This window comes from Anastrepha obliqua, chromosome 1, assembly GCF_027943255.1.
Source record: "Anastrepha obliqua isolate idAnaObli1 chromosome 1, idAnaObli1_1.0, whole genome shotgun sequence".
Lineage (NCBI taxonomy): Eukaryota > Metazoa > Arthropoda > Insecta > Diptera > Tephritidae > Anastrepha > Anastrepha obliqua.
Window position 1 is genome coordinate 71,217,735 of NC_072892.1, and position 16,101 is coordinate 71,233,835.

Below are 16,101 nucleotides of genomic sequence, written 5' to 3' on the forward strand. Positions count from 1 at the left end.
GATGTCTGGAAGAACTAGTCAACTAACGACCCCAAGCATAGAAGCGAAAGGTTTATAGAGTCATAACAACAAAATGAGATTAAAATATAGAAAGGCCTTCACAGTCGCCTGATTCCAACGCTATTGAAAATGTTTGGGCAGTAGTTAGGCAAAAACTGTTATAATAAATATTACAAGCCCGTACAATACAGTTAGCATCGAATTGGTCATATAGTCATGGCGGTCACGCTTCTATTAGACAGTCTTAAGAAATCCATTATATTCTCGGTAGATGGTGCGTTATTTCTTCTGTAGCGCCTTAAATGTCTTTACTACTGATTTCTCAAACTAAATTTGTATTTAATATTCTCGTTTGACCCATTTGGCTTAGTATTTCTAGCACCACGTTGTAACTGCCCCGTGTTTTTCTTTTGTCTTTTACGCTTTCTGTTATTTCGACAGCTTTGTCTCTTCAGCATGTTCAGCACAGTTTTATCAATTAGTTTTTTTTTTACAGGTATCTTAATAATTTATAGCAAACCTCCGACTAAGCTATCTTCTTCTTAAGGGGCTCTAAAGCCGTTGACGGCCGCTAAGCCGAGACCAAAGGACTTCTCGAGCTGCCACACTTTTATGCGGACTTGCACAAGTTATTCATAACAGTTCCTTCTGAACTTGGATTCCTTTGCCTTCGTTGTGCATCTTTGGAAGAATCATCGTCTATGCTTATACGGATGTGTTGGGTAGGCTAAAACCTCTATTTTTCTTTCCATGGTTGAAAATATAACGAAGTTCCGCTACTAGGTCATCAGTGACAGAACTATTTGTTGAGTTGCCGTTATTTTAGAGATTTTTTTAAAGTTTTTGTTAACTAACAAATTCTTTTTATCTTCCTATGTTTACTATAATATAACTTTAATTTTGATTGCTATTTACAAAAGTTCGCTATTTTAACACTTTACTATACTTTGACTCTTCTGTTTTTTGCATTTTCGTTTGAGTCATACGTGGGCCCTCGCATTTGCATTAAGTAGCTTCTTTATCTTATCGTTAGCATCTCTCAAGTAGAAAGGCTCCAACCACTAATTTACTTATTACATTCAAAATTCTTGGGAAAATTCCCAAGTCTCTCTTTCTATCTCTCTTCTCTCTTCATGTGTGGCTTAGTGCTTGTGTATTGGTTTGGAAGTGTGCATGAGCGTATTCAAGGTAAGAACTCACCTACATCCGCATCGGAGAGCGTTATAGAGCGTGCTATAGCTCTATCCGCAGGCAAGATGGAAGCTAAGTCCAATTGTTCGGAAACCGTTTCCACTGTTGCGGTCATAATCTAAATTATTAATTTCGAAAAGAAAATAATACAGTTGGAAGGTAATTTTTTTTCTTATTTAAGAGAGGCTGATGAATTTACATATACAAAAATATTTACAATTATTTTAATTTTATGTTTTATATTTATATATCACAGAAAAAATTTAACAAAACAAACATGTTTTTTCACGCTAGTGCAGTTGAGGCGTTATGAATGTTTGCTACAGTTGGCTGTAAAAGTAGGAGCACTTAGGCGTACATTTGTGTGTACAAGTATATATGTACATATGTATGTAAGTATAGTGACAAATAAATGTGACATGTCTTGCAGTTAAACATTTAGACGACATCTTAATGATACAATTAAATAAATTCGCAGTAAAATATACATATATTTACAGAGGCGGTCAAAATAAAAGCGCGATATATTACAAAGTTTTGGCCATTTATTTATTTCCTTAAGTTTTTTTTGAAATTTTGATGAATATTTTTAAAAAATGTTTGAAAACATTGCAACTTTTTTGTTATATGGTTGTTGTAATTTGTATGATTAATCTTCTTCTGCTTATTGATTGACGCGATAACCGCGTAAGCGATTTTGGCCGAGCTTAACAAAACGCGCCAGTCGTTTATTTTTCGTGTTGATCGGCGCCAGTTGGACGCACCAAGTCAAGCCAAATCTTCCTTCCTTCTCCACTTGATGTTCTCAACGTAAAGGAGGCTTTCCTTTTCCGCTACTACCACCAGCTGGTACCGCATCGAATACTTTCAGAACTGGAGCGTTTGTATCCATTCGGATGGCATGACCTAGCTAGGGAATCTGATGGATCTTTATTCGCAGCACCATGTTAATGTTTTTACAGCGTGTACGCCGTTGCCAACATGTAAATCCAAAAAATGTTAGCCATCAGATTACCGCCTTTGCTTTTGCAGGAAAACGTCCCGATCTTGAAACTTCTGTAAGCCGCCGGAATCTCTGTTCGGTCCGCGGGTCGTAAAACATTGGAGGCGTGCAGGCTGTAGGCGTGTAGGCTGAATTTTTAGACATCGCGCAACCCGAAATCCTGTTTTCTCACATTAGCTCGGGTGAAACGGGTGATCGGGTATACGAGTATGAACTATACTTGTAAAGGGTGTTTTTTTTAGAGGTTAGGTTTTCAAGATGAAATAAAACGTATATAATTTAATGTTATGGCCAAGAATTTAGCTTTATTATAAAGATAAGGGTTTGCCATTATGTTTTAAAAATGATTTCGGGTAAGTGGCCGCCGCGGCTGGCTCGAATAAATTCCAGCTGAGAGGCCCACTTTTTGCAGCTATTGGGGCCGTATGTCAGCAATAACGCGCCGAATATTCTCTTCCAAGACGTCAATCGTCTCGGGCTTATCTGCGTAGACAAGCGACTTCACATAGCCCCACAAGAAATAGTCCAGCGGTGTTATATCGCACGATCTTGGAGGCCACGCCACAGGTCCACGGCGCGAGATAATGCGCTCACCAAAAGTTTCCTTCAATAAATCGATTGTTGCGTTGGCTGTATGGCATGTAGCGCCGTCTTGTTGGAACCAAAGGTCGTCCACATCAACATCGTCCAATTCAGGCACGAAAAAGTCATTAATCATGGCTCTATAGCGCTCTCCATTGACTGTAACATTATGGCCGGCTTCATTTTTAAAAAAATGTGGACCAATGATTCCCTCTGCCCATAGAGCACACCAAACAGTGACTTTTTGAGGATGTAACGGCGTCTCAGCAATGGCTTGTGGATTATGTTCACTCCAAGTGCGACAATTTTGCTTATTGACATACCCATTCAACCAAAAGTGAGCTTCATCGCTGAACAAAATTTTCTTCGATGCGTCGCGCGAACCGAACCATTATTTTCGTAATAAATTTGCACGATTTGCAAACGTTGTTCAGGTGTAAGTCTATTCATTATGAAATGGCAAACCAAACTGAGCATAAATCAAGTGACAGCTGTCAAAAAGACCATCTACGAAAAAAGTAGTGCCAACTTGAAAACCTAACCTCTAAAAAAACACCCTTTATAAAGAAATAAATACCATAAATGGTTAAATAGGTATACACTTTTTAACATGTCGCACTGCTATTATTTTGACCATCACTACATATGTACGAGTATTTTAACACAACGTAAATGAAAAATGTGTGCATCAGTTTGATTTGAGCGCGTAAACTATTATTTTTGATTATATTGGTTGGCGGTGCTGTACAGTGAAAAATTCTCCATTAGACATGCTAACATTTATATTGAGTAATAATTGTTTAAGAAAAATTAAGACGTATAAATGAAAATTTAAAGTATGTATATGCAATAATTAGGGTATTTATATAATTTTAAATTTGTTTAAAAATGGTTTAATATTTTACAATTAATTTTTTTTTTCATTTCAGAATTTCACACACATACAAAGTACTTTGAGACAGTGAAAAATATTTACTTCAGAAAAATAGGTTGGAAATGAAAAAAATTTATTGTAATTGCGAATAATAAAAATTGAGGTGAAAACTTATATGAAAATACTTAAAATCAATAGGAATAGCTAAGTTAAAATTTGAAAATATTGTTGTGAACAAAAACTGCTTCATTGAGATGATTAAATCTCTAGTTAATTAATTGCTAATTGTGTCACAGATCTTCTCAAGTATATACATTTTTTTACAAAAAGAAAATATATAAATTTGCAATAAAAGCGCGCTTGCATTATTATAAAGCTACTATTTTTACTTTTCACTTCCGTATGTGTTAATTTTTTTTTTAATTTGCTTTTCTTAAATAAAATTATTTCTACAACAAAGAAATTTCAATGTGTTTTATAAAATCATTGCTAAGTAGATCTCTTAAAACCTCTTTCATGTGCAAATATTATTCAGCATAAGGCTTATCATGTCCGATTCAGTATATCCAAACAACAAGTGCAAGTTTTTCCAACACAAGAAGGGAGGAAAGCGTCACTCCCAAGAAAAAAGAAACAATTAGAATCAATTCACAACCAATTCGTTTTTTTGAGTTGTGAAATTTCTTGACCGGGAATTACAGTCTCTTATCTTTCATTTACGTTCTTGGGAAAAGGTAAAAAGGTCAGAAGGTGCAGCTCCGCTACCTAAAATGGTAATGAAATAAAAACTACGTCATAAAAACTAAGGTGAGTTTAGGTACTGAAACAGAAAAAAGGAGTAAAAAATTGGACTGATCGAATGGACCATGTAACTCGTAACCGCGGCGGACATATGCCGGATATTATATTGCCATGAAATTTTTTACCAGCTTTACAAAAAATAAATTTCGTTCCAACAATATTTCTGTTTTGCATTATCATTTTAGGTTCTCAAGTTCTTAAAAACACCCGATGTATAACTGGCGCTTTCACCCTTTTTGAGTGTTTGTCTGAGCTCCATTTGCGGTGTAGGTCTTGATATCATACTTTGTCATAAATGAAGGCATCTTCAGTTTTACGCCGCCTCCGAACGGCTCATATTTTTTATGAGGAGCTTTTTCGTGGCAGAAATACACTCGGAGGTTTGCCATTGCCTATCGAGGGGCGACTGCTATTAGAAAAAACTTTCCCCTACTAATGGTAGTCGCGCACCAAACCATTTAGCCACGGCGCCCGCACTCTATTTTTACCCGGCAACGGAATTTCCCGCGCTCACATATGAGATTTATTTGTTATTTGCACGAAAGATTAAAGCTCAATGCATTTTAATTGAGAGAAAACCTGTGGGTACCATACCAGCAGATCACAAACACAAACAGATCTTGAAAAACAAAGCAAATAAAGGGAAATGATAAATACATGTGAGTCTGAGGAGAGAAAGATGGGGAATGAGGAAGGCTCTAAAGACATGGAAAGTGCGTTTGTCGAAAATTTTCGTTGTACCACAACTTTGTCAGAAGGTAATTCAGCAACTGGAACAGCTTGACACCCAAATATGATACCTTCTATTCCGTTTATTCTACGATTCTTCACATATTTATTTAATTTGGATATGGCACAAGAAAAAGAAACATTTACCGTTGTGGTGAAGTTATAAGCTTTTTCCTTGAGAGAGCTTTTTAAAAAGGAAATCACAAAAAATTGTAACAAGAAAAATCCAAAAATTTAGATTCCATTCAACAGTGATATTTGTAAAGAATAGGGCTGTTAAACTCGCCCTTCGAAGTACATAGACTTCAGTGTGCGCAACGATTCACGTTGAATATCTCCTACTGAAAACCAGAAGTTGCACTGATTTAAATCTAGTGGAAACAGTGATTTTTGAGCTACGTGCCTAAATTTTTTGACGAATGGTCACGAAGACCAAATGCAGAGGCCTTTTTTCGCTGTTTCCACACAAAGCTCAGAAAAACTCGATTGTTCAAGGCAAATAAAACAATTCAAAGTGTTGAATTGAGGTAAGAAATTCGGAAAACAACTTCAGTAAATTGTTGCAATTTGTTGTGATGTATCATTTGCCGTATCGCATCATGCAAAGGAAGTGGTGAGCTGACTTTTAAAAGACAGCGACGAAATTTCACTGAATTGGCTTTTGGTTTCTCTGTGGCTCATCAAGATAAGGACTGGGCATCTCATATATGGTGTATGACATGCGTAAAGAATCTTACAAGGTTGAAGATGCATGTGATTGCTTATTTCCCAAAAATAAGGGAAAATAATTTTTTCTGCACCTGCTCTCCATCTTAGGGAGTAAAAGTAAAGTAAATAATACCAAAAAAATGCATCTGACAAATTAAAAGTTAATTTTTGTCGATTAGTGTAACCCGAATGCCATCAATCGCATCTAATTGGAAGCCTTGCTGAGTTGGCAGTTCTTGACCATCTATAGATCCAAGCACTTTCGGTAACGTTGATCCGAATATTGTTGGAACGAGGCTAACTTCTTCAAAGTTATAGTTCTACGCGCTGGATGGCAATTTGCTCCATTTCAAATATTACGATTGGTATTAACTTGGAGAATCACGAAGTCATGGACCAGTTGCGTGCAGTGCTCATTCTTGAGAGTAGAGTCGGCTTCATAACATCAAAGAAATTTCTGGCATGCAAATGCACATCAAACGGAAACTTCCGAATTCCGAAAGAGGGTCCCCAAGGCTTGCGCAAGCTTTTCCATACCTCCATTTGTGAAATTTTGCCATTTTTTTGCCAAATATCTACGAATATCTACGAAATTTCAAGATGAGCATATTTACAGCGGTGATGGCCCATTCGGTATGCCCAGTACGTGCTTTTGTAAATAATACAATAATAAAATTATTTTCATAATTTTCACCTCCATTTTCTCCAAATTCTGGCTTGATATACAATTCCTGAGTTCGTATACTGATTCAGTGGGGTGAAATATGTTTTAACACTTATAATGTATTCTGCATGTAAACGCACTATAATATATAGTAAAATCTCTCCTTGCGACCAGCTCTAGTGAGCGCGTCTCTTCTCAAACATATCAAATATAGAATTTTGTTTGTTGCGTGTGGGAAGAAATGCTTATCCCACATCCTTTCAGCAGGGCAAAGCACCGGCACCTAAAGCGCTCGCCTATAGGGGTTCATACTGTACGTATTTGATTATTAATGAGGAAATACATTCACAAATGGCCATTCTATGTTGTTTGCAGGCTTCAATTTATTATTGTGCAATTTTGTTCTACGCTTTAATATAGAAAAACACACAATTAAAGATCTAAATCTAGACTATTTTCATATTAGAAGAAATAATAAAGAAATTAAATTAAAAAGTAAACTCAAACTTAATTTTAGCCGCAACAAAAAAGCCTTAAGGGACTTTTAGCTGAAGTAGTTAGTAGACATTTTGTAGACAAACTATTTAGTGTGAGTCTTAAAAACAAATATTTTTGTATATTTATTTATACATTGTATTTCTATTCATTCAAGTAATTCGCGTATATAACTATGTACATACATACATAGATTTATATATACATTTAACATAGAATAAAACAAACTTATTTGATAATATTTATATTGGATTTCAGATAGGCAAGATCCTTTATCACTTTACAACAACAGCAATAAAAATAAAAGAAAAATCAAAAACTGAAATATGTTTTATATCAAATAAATGAATAAAAATATATGTATGTACTCAAACGAATAAACGATATTTATAAACAATCAAGTAATTATAATTATCCGTAATGATAATTTGGCAAACAAATATATTTTTGAACTATCGTATCGATTTTTTTGTATCGCATTTTCGTATGCACAAAGTACCTCGTCTGTGGCGTGAACTTTTCTCAATTCAATACTACCAACTGAACGCCCATTATCGTTATTCTATAAAAAAGTATATGAAATAAAATAAGTTTAAAATATATGTATGTATGCATTTACTTTTTAAATTTTTTGGTGAGCTTTTAGTTAAAGCGGAGAGTTAGCATTGAAATTAAAAAATAAATAAATGAAACTCATTTAAATAAAAAATATATTATTTAGTATATTTGTGAACCTCAAACGATTAAGTAGGCATATTTGTATTTGTATTATCTTAACTGCTGCTAACCAAAATAAAAATTAACAAATAAATATTTACGTTTTTGAATAAACTCTGATACCGTTTATATAACGGTTTATATGTATGATATGTAGCTTTTTAACAATACTGTAACTCAATAATTTCAGCTTCTGCCTTAAAAACTCGGATGTAAAACAATTTCACATGAACTGACAAACAACAAACGTCAAACACAAGATTCATTGTAACTGGTACATACAGTAGTTATTAATTCGTATACTATGTATGCATTAGGGATGCCAATATCAACGGAAGATTTAGATCCCGGGACTTAGGAATAATTTTTTTAAGTAATTCTGGGATTGTTAGATCTGGGAATTCATCTCGGGGCATAACTATTTTAATATTAATAAAAGTTGCAAAACTGATTTGCAAAAATTTTTAAGCAATAAAAGTTTACTCAGATCGACTGAATTAGTTGATTTACATGTAAATATTTATTATATTGTAAACAAAATCAATTTCCAACATATTATACATGTAAATTAAACAAGTTTATTGCAAAGTGAAGTCGAATTTTATAACAAGTTTTTATTTCTTTCTATTCGATATTTAAAATTTTTCGTGATCAAGCTTAATGCAAACTAATTCCGAAATTTCCGAGACCTGAAAGACATCGCGTGATATTGACATCTTTAGTATGTGAGTTGTTTCTGATTGATGTTTTTTGTTCTTTGTTTGATCATAAATATTAACTTGAATGCTTAAACATTTTAAATTAACATTAACGCATCTTTCAAGTGTAAAAAACGTTATTAAAAGTATTCAACATTTCATTGAAAGGATTTGTATGCAATAGTTTATAAATATATGTATGTGTATATAAATTTCTTCAAATACTTATATAGTCCACCGTTTTTTGTTTTTGTTTTTGGTTTTCATGCATACATACGGAACAAACGTGTGGCATGTGTACGAGTACCCCGCCTACGGAGTGTGGTTCCGGCTGTGGCACTGCGACTGGCACCGGTCCTATCGCAACCCAGGCGTGAAAGCAAACGAAAAACAAATATTTCATATAAGTTAAATTAATTAGAGAAAATTTAAGTGATTGTATAGTTTACTTTTTTCAATTGAAACTTGAATACACAGGTAGTTCTAAAGGCTGAACATATGTTACACGGATAGGGGGTGGGTTGCAAAGGGTGGCGGGGTTGTATGTAAGAAAGTAAGTAAAAAAGTATAAGACGAACACTAGGGCTGCAAATGTGGTTACAGCTCATGCAACTAACGATGTTTAAAAATTATTTGTTTTATTAATGCTAAAAAGTAATACAAAAATATTTATAGAATTACTTTCATAAACAAACATTGCGAAATATTACGAAAAAAGTTAGTAATTTACAAAAGAAAATATTCAGCATGCATGCATTGGAAATTTTTTGTGGGTAGAAATGTAATGCAAGGTATGTATGTATAGGTATGTAAAATTGTGCAAAATATGTTCTGGAGACTTTTAAGTTATCTGCAGTAGCTTTAGTTTTGTATTTACAGCACCACGCCAAAGAAATAGAACATTTCTGAAGAAAATACCAGTTCTTTTCTTTTAAGTTCCCCAAAATGAACAAAAAAAAATCCAAACTCCACATCTGCCCTAACCATTGAATGCTTATTAAAGGTCTTTCAAAAGACGCAACTAAATGTTGTTTTAAAATAAAACATGTAAAAATTTAAATTCTTTCAGATTTAACTATTTTTATTCAAAATACGGCTTGTAACCATTATATTTGACGAATGACATCGTATAAATGTCCACCATGAACACGTCGACCGGCTGTCATATGAGAATTAAAATTTTCAAGGACTCGCCTACATGATTACATTGAGTTTAGCAATATCGATCCGAATGCTGTATTTCAACTCTGGAATCGTTGTAGCCTTATTCACATAGACTTTGTAAAAAACCACACACAACGTAGTCTAGTGGAGTTCGATCGAGTGATCTACGTGGCCAGTTTATGTCATCATTACGTGAAATTAATCGACCGTGAAACTTAAATACCAATAATGTAATGCTTTCCCGTGTTGTGTTGTGTGACTTGTAACTTCACCTTGCTGAAAATAAAGATCCTATATGTCAGGCTACAAAAAATCTGCAATCAGTAGTATTTCATTTCCTTTGATGTTCATCTTAGAAGAAAAACGGGCCAATTATACCACCACCCCAAACAGTACATTTTAGTAGATGTAATGATTTTCCTGAAATTACTCGACGGTTTTCTTTTCCCGAGATACGGCAATTTTGTTTGTTGACAAATACATCCAGTGTGAAATGCGCCTTATCACTAAAGAGGATGTTCCGTGAAAAACGTCATCACGTTCAAAGAACTCATTTACGAAATTCATGTGTTGGTAAAGATCTGTCGGCTTCAATTCTTATGTGAATTGCAAGTGCAAATCCTTATGTAAAATCTGTCTAATTGTTGAGAATGGATATTGATGTTGAAGGTTGCGATGTTGTTGCGCTACAGTATTCTCAACAGAACGTTCAGTTTTTGATTAGCCAGCCTTTTTTTATCCTCGACAGAACCCCTTCTTCTTCTTAATTGGCGCGATAGCCGCTTACGCGATTTTGGCCGAGTTTAACAAAGCGTGTATCAGTCGTTTCTTTCTCTTGCTAATCGACGCCAGTTGGACACACCAAGTGAACTTAAGTCGACCCGATCTTTCCAACGCAAAGGAGGCCTTTCTCTTCCTCTCCTACCACCTGTTGGTACCGCATCGAATACTTTCAGAGCCGTATCCATTGCATCCATTCGGACGACATGACCCAGTCAACGTAGCCGCTGGATCTTTTTTCTCTGCGCTATGTCTATGTCGTCGTAAGGCTCATACAGCTCATCGTTCCATCGCCTGCGATATTCGCCGTTGCCAACGTGCAAAGGTCCAAAAATCTTACGCAAAATCTTTCTCTCAAACACTCCAAGCGTCGCTTCATCGGATGTTGTCATCGCCCAAGCTTCTGCGCCATATGTTAGGAGAGGACATCGTCGAGAGAGAACTTTACTGCTCAGTTGCGTACTTAGTCCAAAGTAGCACTTGTTGACAAGAGAGATTCCACGTTGGACTTCAAGGCTGACATTGTTATCGGTGTTAATGCTGGTTCCTAAATAAACGAAGTCTTTTACAACCTCGAAATCATAACTGTCTACAGTGACGTGGCTGCCGATACGCGAGTGCGCCGACTGTTTGTTTGAAGACAGGAGGTACTTCGTTTTGTCCTCGTTCAGAACCAGATCCATTCGCTTTGCCTCCTTATCCAGTTTGGAGAAGGCAGAACTAACAGCGCAGTTCTTAAGGCCGATCATGTCAATATCATCGGCATACGCCAACAATTGTACGCTCTTATAAAATATTGTGCCTGAGCGATTAAGTTCTGCGGCTCGTACGATGCTCTTCAACATTAGGTTAAAGAAGTCACACGAGAACGAGTCACCCTGTATGAAACCTCGTTTGGTATCCAACGGCTCGGAGAGGTGCTTCCCAATTCTGACGGCGCTGCTGGTGTTGAGCAACGTCATCTTGCATAGCCGTATTAGTTTTGTAGGGATATCAAATTTAGACATCGCGGCATACAAGTAACTCCTTTCCATACTGTCGAATGCAGCTTTGAAATCGACGAAAAGATGGTGTGTGCCGATTCTCCTTTCATAGGTCTTTTCCAAGATTTGGCGTTTTGTAAATATTTGGTCGATGGTATACTTTCCAGGTCTAAAGACACACTGATAAGGTCCAATCAGTTGGTTGATGGTGGGCTTCAGTCTTTCACACAATACGCTCGCTAGAACCTTATAGGCGATATTTAGAAGACTAATCCCTCGGTAATTGGCACAGATTGCAGGATCGCCCTTCTTATGGATTTGGCAGAGCACACTTAAATTCCAATCGGTAGGCATGCTTTCATCCGACCATATTTTGCATAGAAGCTGATGCATGCACCTTACTAGATTCTCGCCGCCATGTTTGAATAGCTCGCTTCTTTAGCCGCGTTATCGCTATTCTCACCTCGTCATGGTCGGGTAGCGGAACGTCAATTCCGTCGTCGACGATTGAGGTATCAGGATCTTCACATTCTCTGTGACATGCGCAGCTATCACTGTTTAACATGTTCGAGAAGTGTTCCCTCTGGATGTCAGTCACCAGTACGCCGTCTTTGTTCTTACACAAAAACGCCCCGGTCTTAAAACCTTCTGTAAGCCGCCGAACTTTCTGGTAGAATTTTCGTGCGTCGTTCCTATTGGCTAGCATCTCAAGCTCTTCGCACTCACGTATTTCGGCTTCTGGTTTCTTTTTTCGGATAATACGTCTCTCTTCCTTTTTTGGCTCTCTGTAGCGATCCCACATGGCTCGCGTTGCGCCCGATTCCAGAGTGGCTCTATAGGCGGCATCGTTTCTTTCTGCACCAGCATGACATTGCTCGTCGTACCAACTGTTTTTTCGGGCTCGCCGGAATCCGATTTCTTCTTCGGCGGCGGTAGGTAGGGAACGAGAAATGTTGCTCCATTGCTCGTACATGCCGGTTTGTTGGGCAGTGGCCTCTGAGAGCGGGAGTGAGAGTCGAGTGGCGAATCTTCTGGATGTCTGTTGTGATTGCAGCTTTTCGATGTTGGACATTCTAGATGTACGTTTTTTGCTGCACAGAGGCGGGTGCGCAGTTTGGCTGCAACAAGGTAATGATCCGAGTCGATGTTGGGTCCTCGGATCGTACGTACATCTAATACACTAGAAGCATGTCTTCCATCTATCACAACATGATCGATCTGGTTTCGCGTGTTTCAATCAGGAGACAGCCAGGTAGCTTGGCGCCGACGATTCGGCGCCGTTCTCAAGAATTTTGTCTCTGCCTGTCTATAATAAAAAACTAGTACTTTTGGACCACAACTTCTAGAAATTGAATCAATTTCAACCTGCAGATATCTTTAGAAATGAGACCGATTTGGAGTGAGAACAGTCTATCAGGGTGAGCCATGTTCCCCATGTCCATACCATACCAGCAGGGCGGCCCAATATGTTCATTCAATATGCACAGTAATTGAAACCATTCCTCCATTGGTTCAGCTTTTGCTGAACGAATCATCTTCAAAAGTCGTTTTGTTAGCCGGTATTATGATATAAACTTTAAGAAAAAATATGACTCATTTGCACTACTTATTATGGGAATGCTAATACCCGTAAAAAACGTACTGTGAAGTCAATTGCACATCATTTTATGTGCTATGAGGGAGGTGCGGGAGGTTGTGATAAAAAAAATTTCACAAAAGTGGGTCGACCGGGGAAGGCGCAGGTCTTCGCCATATGTATCAAATTAAATGAGTTTCAATACAGAACTTTAGCAGAACTTAATCTGAGAAGCTCTTGTGTTTTAAATTATCAAGAGACTTACTTCATGAAGTACTTTGCTCTTATATAGGTGTAGGCTAAAATTTTTACCCAAAATTCGAAACATTCAGCAGCGAGTATGTGGGTTTAGAATTTATCCATTAAAGTACATATAGTCTGTCTGGTAGATTGATTATTGCGACCGACTTATAGTTTATTATCACTAAGACTTAACTGGAGATTGCCAAAGTTAAACATCGCTATTAAATGCCCGAATTCCCAATTAATTGTTCTCGTAACTCTGCAAAACGAAGATCGATTATTTACTAAGTTTTGTGTAGTAGAATTTCTGTACGGAAAGTTACTTTTTACTTTTTTTAGCAAATAATATTTACATATAATATATTATATAAAGGCAGTTAAAATTTTTTGTCACAATAATAGTTTTCACAATATTCATAAAATTAAAAAAATCATTAAATTTTCATCAGAATTGTAGTCAAATGGGTTGGTGCTTTCCGAGGAGCACAGGTTCCAAGCATTGGACATGAAACATTAAAATGATAAAAACAGTTTTTTCTAATAGTGGAGGTGCTCAAAATTGTAGATCCTTCCATTTGTGGGAAGCATCAAGCCGCACTCCACAAGTTAGAGGAGGGGCTCGGCTAAGCTAAAGTTGTATACCAGAAATAAATTAAAAATCCAGAGTAAAAAGTGCGAAATTCTGGTGAATTTTTTTAGTGTTGTAATATATAAAATTTGAAACTTTAAAAGATGTTTATTGCTTTTGGTGCAGTATGAACTATGTATATTTTGATACAAAATTAAAGAAAAAAATTGACATGAAAAACATTGGGAATTTTGTAAGAACCTTTTTTGACTCACTATATATACATATAATATAATTTGCTGTATTAAAAGAAGTAAATACGCACAATTTGGAGATAAAAAATCCTAAAAAACAAACGAAATTAATAAATCTCATTACATAAATATACGGACAGCTCTGTAAACACAAATACCATTTCGGTAGAATCGCTTGGCATCTCTTAAACTTGATAGAGGCTTTAATTGCATTGAAATTCTTGGAAATAGGTTATTAAAGTTCTGACGGCCAACTTTGAATTTCGACTGATAAAAATTTAAATCTGAAATTACGTTTCGACATAACCATTTTATAAGAAAATTAAAGGGGCTAACCAGGAAAGTGTCAGCATTAGCGCGATTGAGGCGATGTTCTGTATGGACTCTTAATGAAGAGATACTCTTAATTAATTAACGGATAGCAATATAGATGGTATCGCGCTGTTAACTCAAAGATTTTTCTTTAACTAGATTACAATTCTTAAAAAAACAAAGAACATTTACTCATTTAAACCTTAAAAATGTAACTCATTTTTACAAAACCTCTTGGTTTTTCGTGCATATACATATTTGTAGGGTTTTGAGTTTTTAAATAAGTTTATAGCGTTTGAGTGTTCGTAGCTAACAAAAGCGACTGCAGAGTGCGTGAGTAGTAAGTACATTTTTTTGTGAGTGGAGTAAATTGTGAGCGGCAGTGGTTCTGAAGGGTGCAAGTGGCAGTGTTTCAAAATGTCTGTTGTAGTGGTGGCTTGAGCCACGATTCTTTTAATTATGTCGTGAGAGTTCAGTCACTAATTGTGTTTCTTGTTGTTTAGTTTAGCAGTGTTAGTAAATATGGTTTGCTTTTTATAAAGCTATTTAAGGTATTTTGTTTAAGCATCAGCATCATTAAATAAATTCAAAGAAACGAGCTTTTCTTCTTCAAAAATTTCTTATTAAAAATCAATCAATCAAAATGAGATAGTATGTAAGGAAGTAAGTAGTAAGTATGTTGAGTAGAGTAGAGAAGAGTACGAAAAAAACAAATTGTATAGGAATACGTGAATGCTGGTTGAATGCTGGGATGCTTCACCTGCCATAATTATAATTTTCCCATCGTCTGAAAAGAATTGATCTAGCTTTAAGATGTCTTAAGGATTTAGTTAAGCAAATTTTATGTTAAAAATTTATTATTATTATTATTATTAATTTTATTTATTGTTACGAAATGTTGTGATTATTGTAGTAGTAATAGAGGTTGTAGTAGTAGTAGTTATTGTAGAGTTAAAAAAGTGACACGCAGTGTTGGGAGGGCGTAGGTATAATGAGTCGAGAGCACAAAGAGTGAGAGTTCAGAGTACGCGTTTGTTGATAAGGAGAGAGATAGAAAGATAGAGAGATAGTGAGATAGATATACAAGATACATAATAACAAAGTGAGGTAAACGATTTTAATTTTAAGTTATTTTGTTAGAAAATATTGTGAGTAAAAGTACTTTCATTTACGTTCGTTGTGATTATTTTAAAATATTAATCGGTGAATTTAATTGTGAAATCTAAAGATAAAATTTAAATTAATACGAGTGAGCTTGCATTAAGAAGTACAAGTCCATTTGCTGGGGATTCATAAGTGTTATTTATGAGTCTATTTTGAGGAAATGGTACGAATGATTTAGTAGATATTTGTATTTATATTTCAGAGCCTTCAAGGTGCAAATTCTAGGGTTCCTTCAAATTTAATACAGTTATTAAAATGGCAATACATATACATAAATATATGTTTGTTTGCTTAAAAAATCGTTAATTAAGATATATTTTTATCACTTTACCCACATGTATGGTTTACTGTTACTTTTTTTTTTACTAAAAGTGTTCTAATGTTGAATAAATTTGAAATTCCACATTTACAATACTACTTGGGCGTGAGCTTATCGATTTAATTTTACATACTACGCATGAAAGTAATTAAATATTATCAAACTTTAAAATTTACATTGGGCTATTTCAATTTACTTTGGTTTGCCCAAATACAATTTACAAATGAAATTTTGTAGGTTTTGAACTTTTTCCCATTGTAGGTTCATCTAGAAGGC

General features: G+C 35.6%; 1 protein-coding gene across 1 annotated transcript in view; it reads right to left on the bottom strand.

Annotated features, from left to right (window-relative positions):
- Positions 1-16,101, bottom strand: part of LOC129244733 (protein unc-79 homolog) — a 62,827-nt gene that overhangs the window by 26,091 nt on the left and 20,635 nt on the right. The window contains exons 14-17 of the mRNA XM_054882536.1: positions 15,103-15,159; positions 8,740-8,819; positions 7,547-7,609; positions 1,201-1,309 (exon numbers count right to left, since the gene is read on the bottom strand). Coding sequence (XP_054738511.1) covers positions 1,201-1,309; positions 7,547-7,609; positions 8,740-8,819; positions 15,103-15,159 — 309 coding nt within the window. The remainder of the gene's footprint in view (positions 1-1,200; positions 1,310-7,546; positions 7,610-8,739; positions 8,820-15,102; positions 15,160-16,101) is intronic.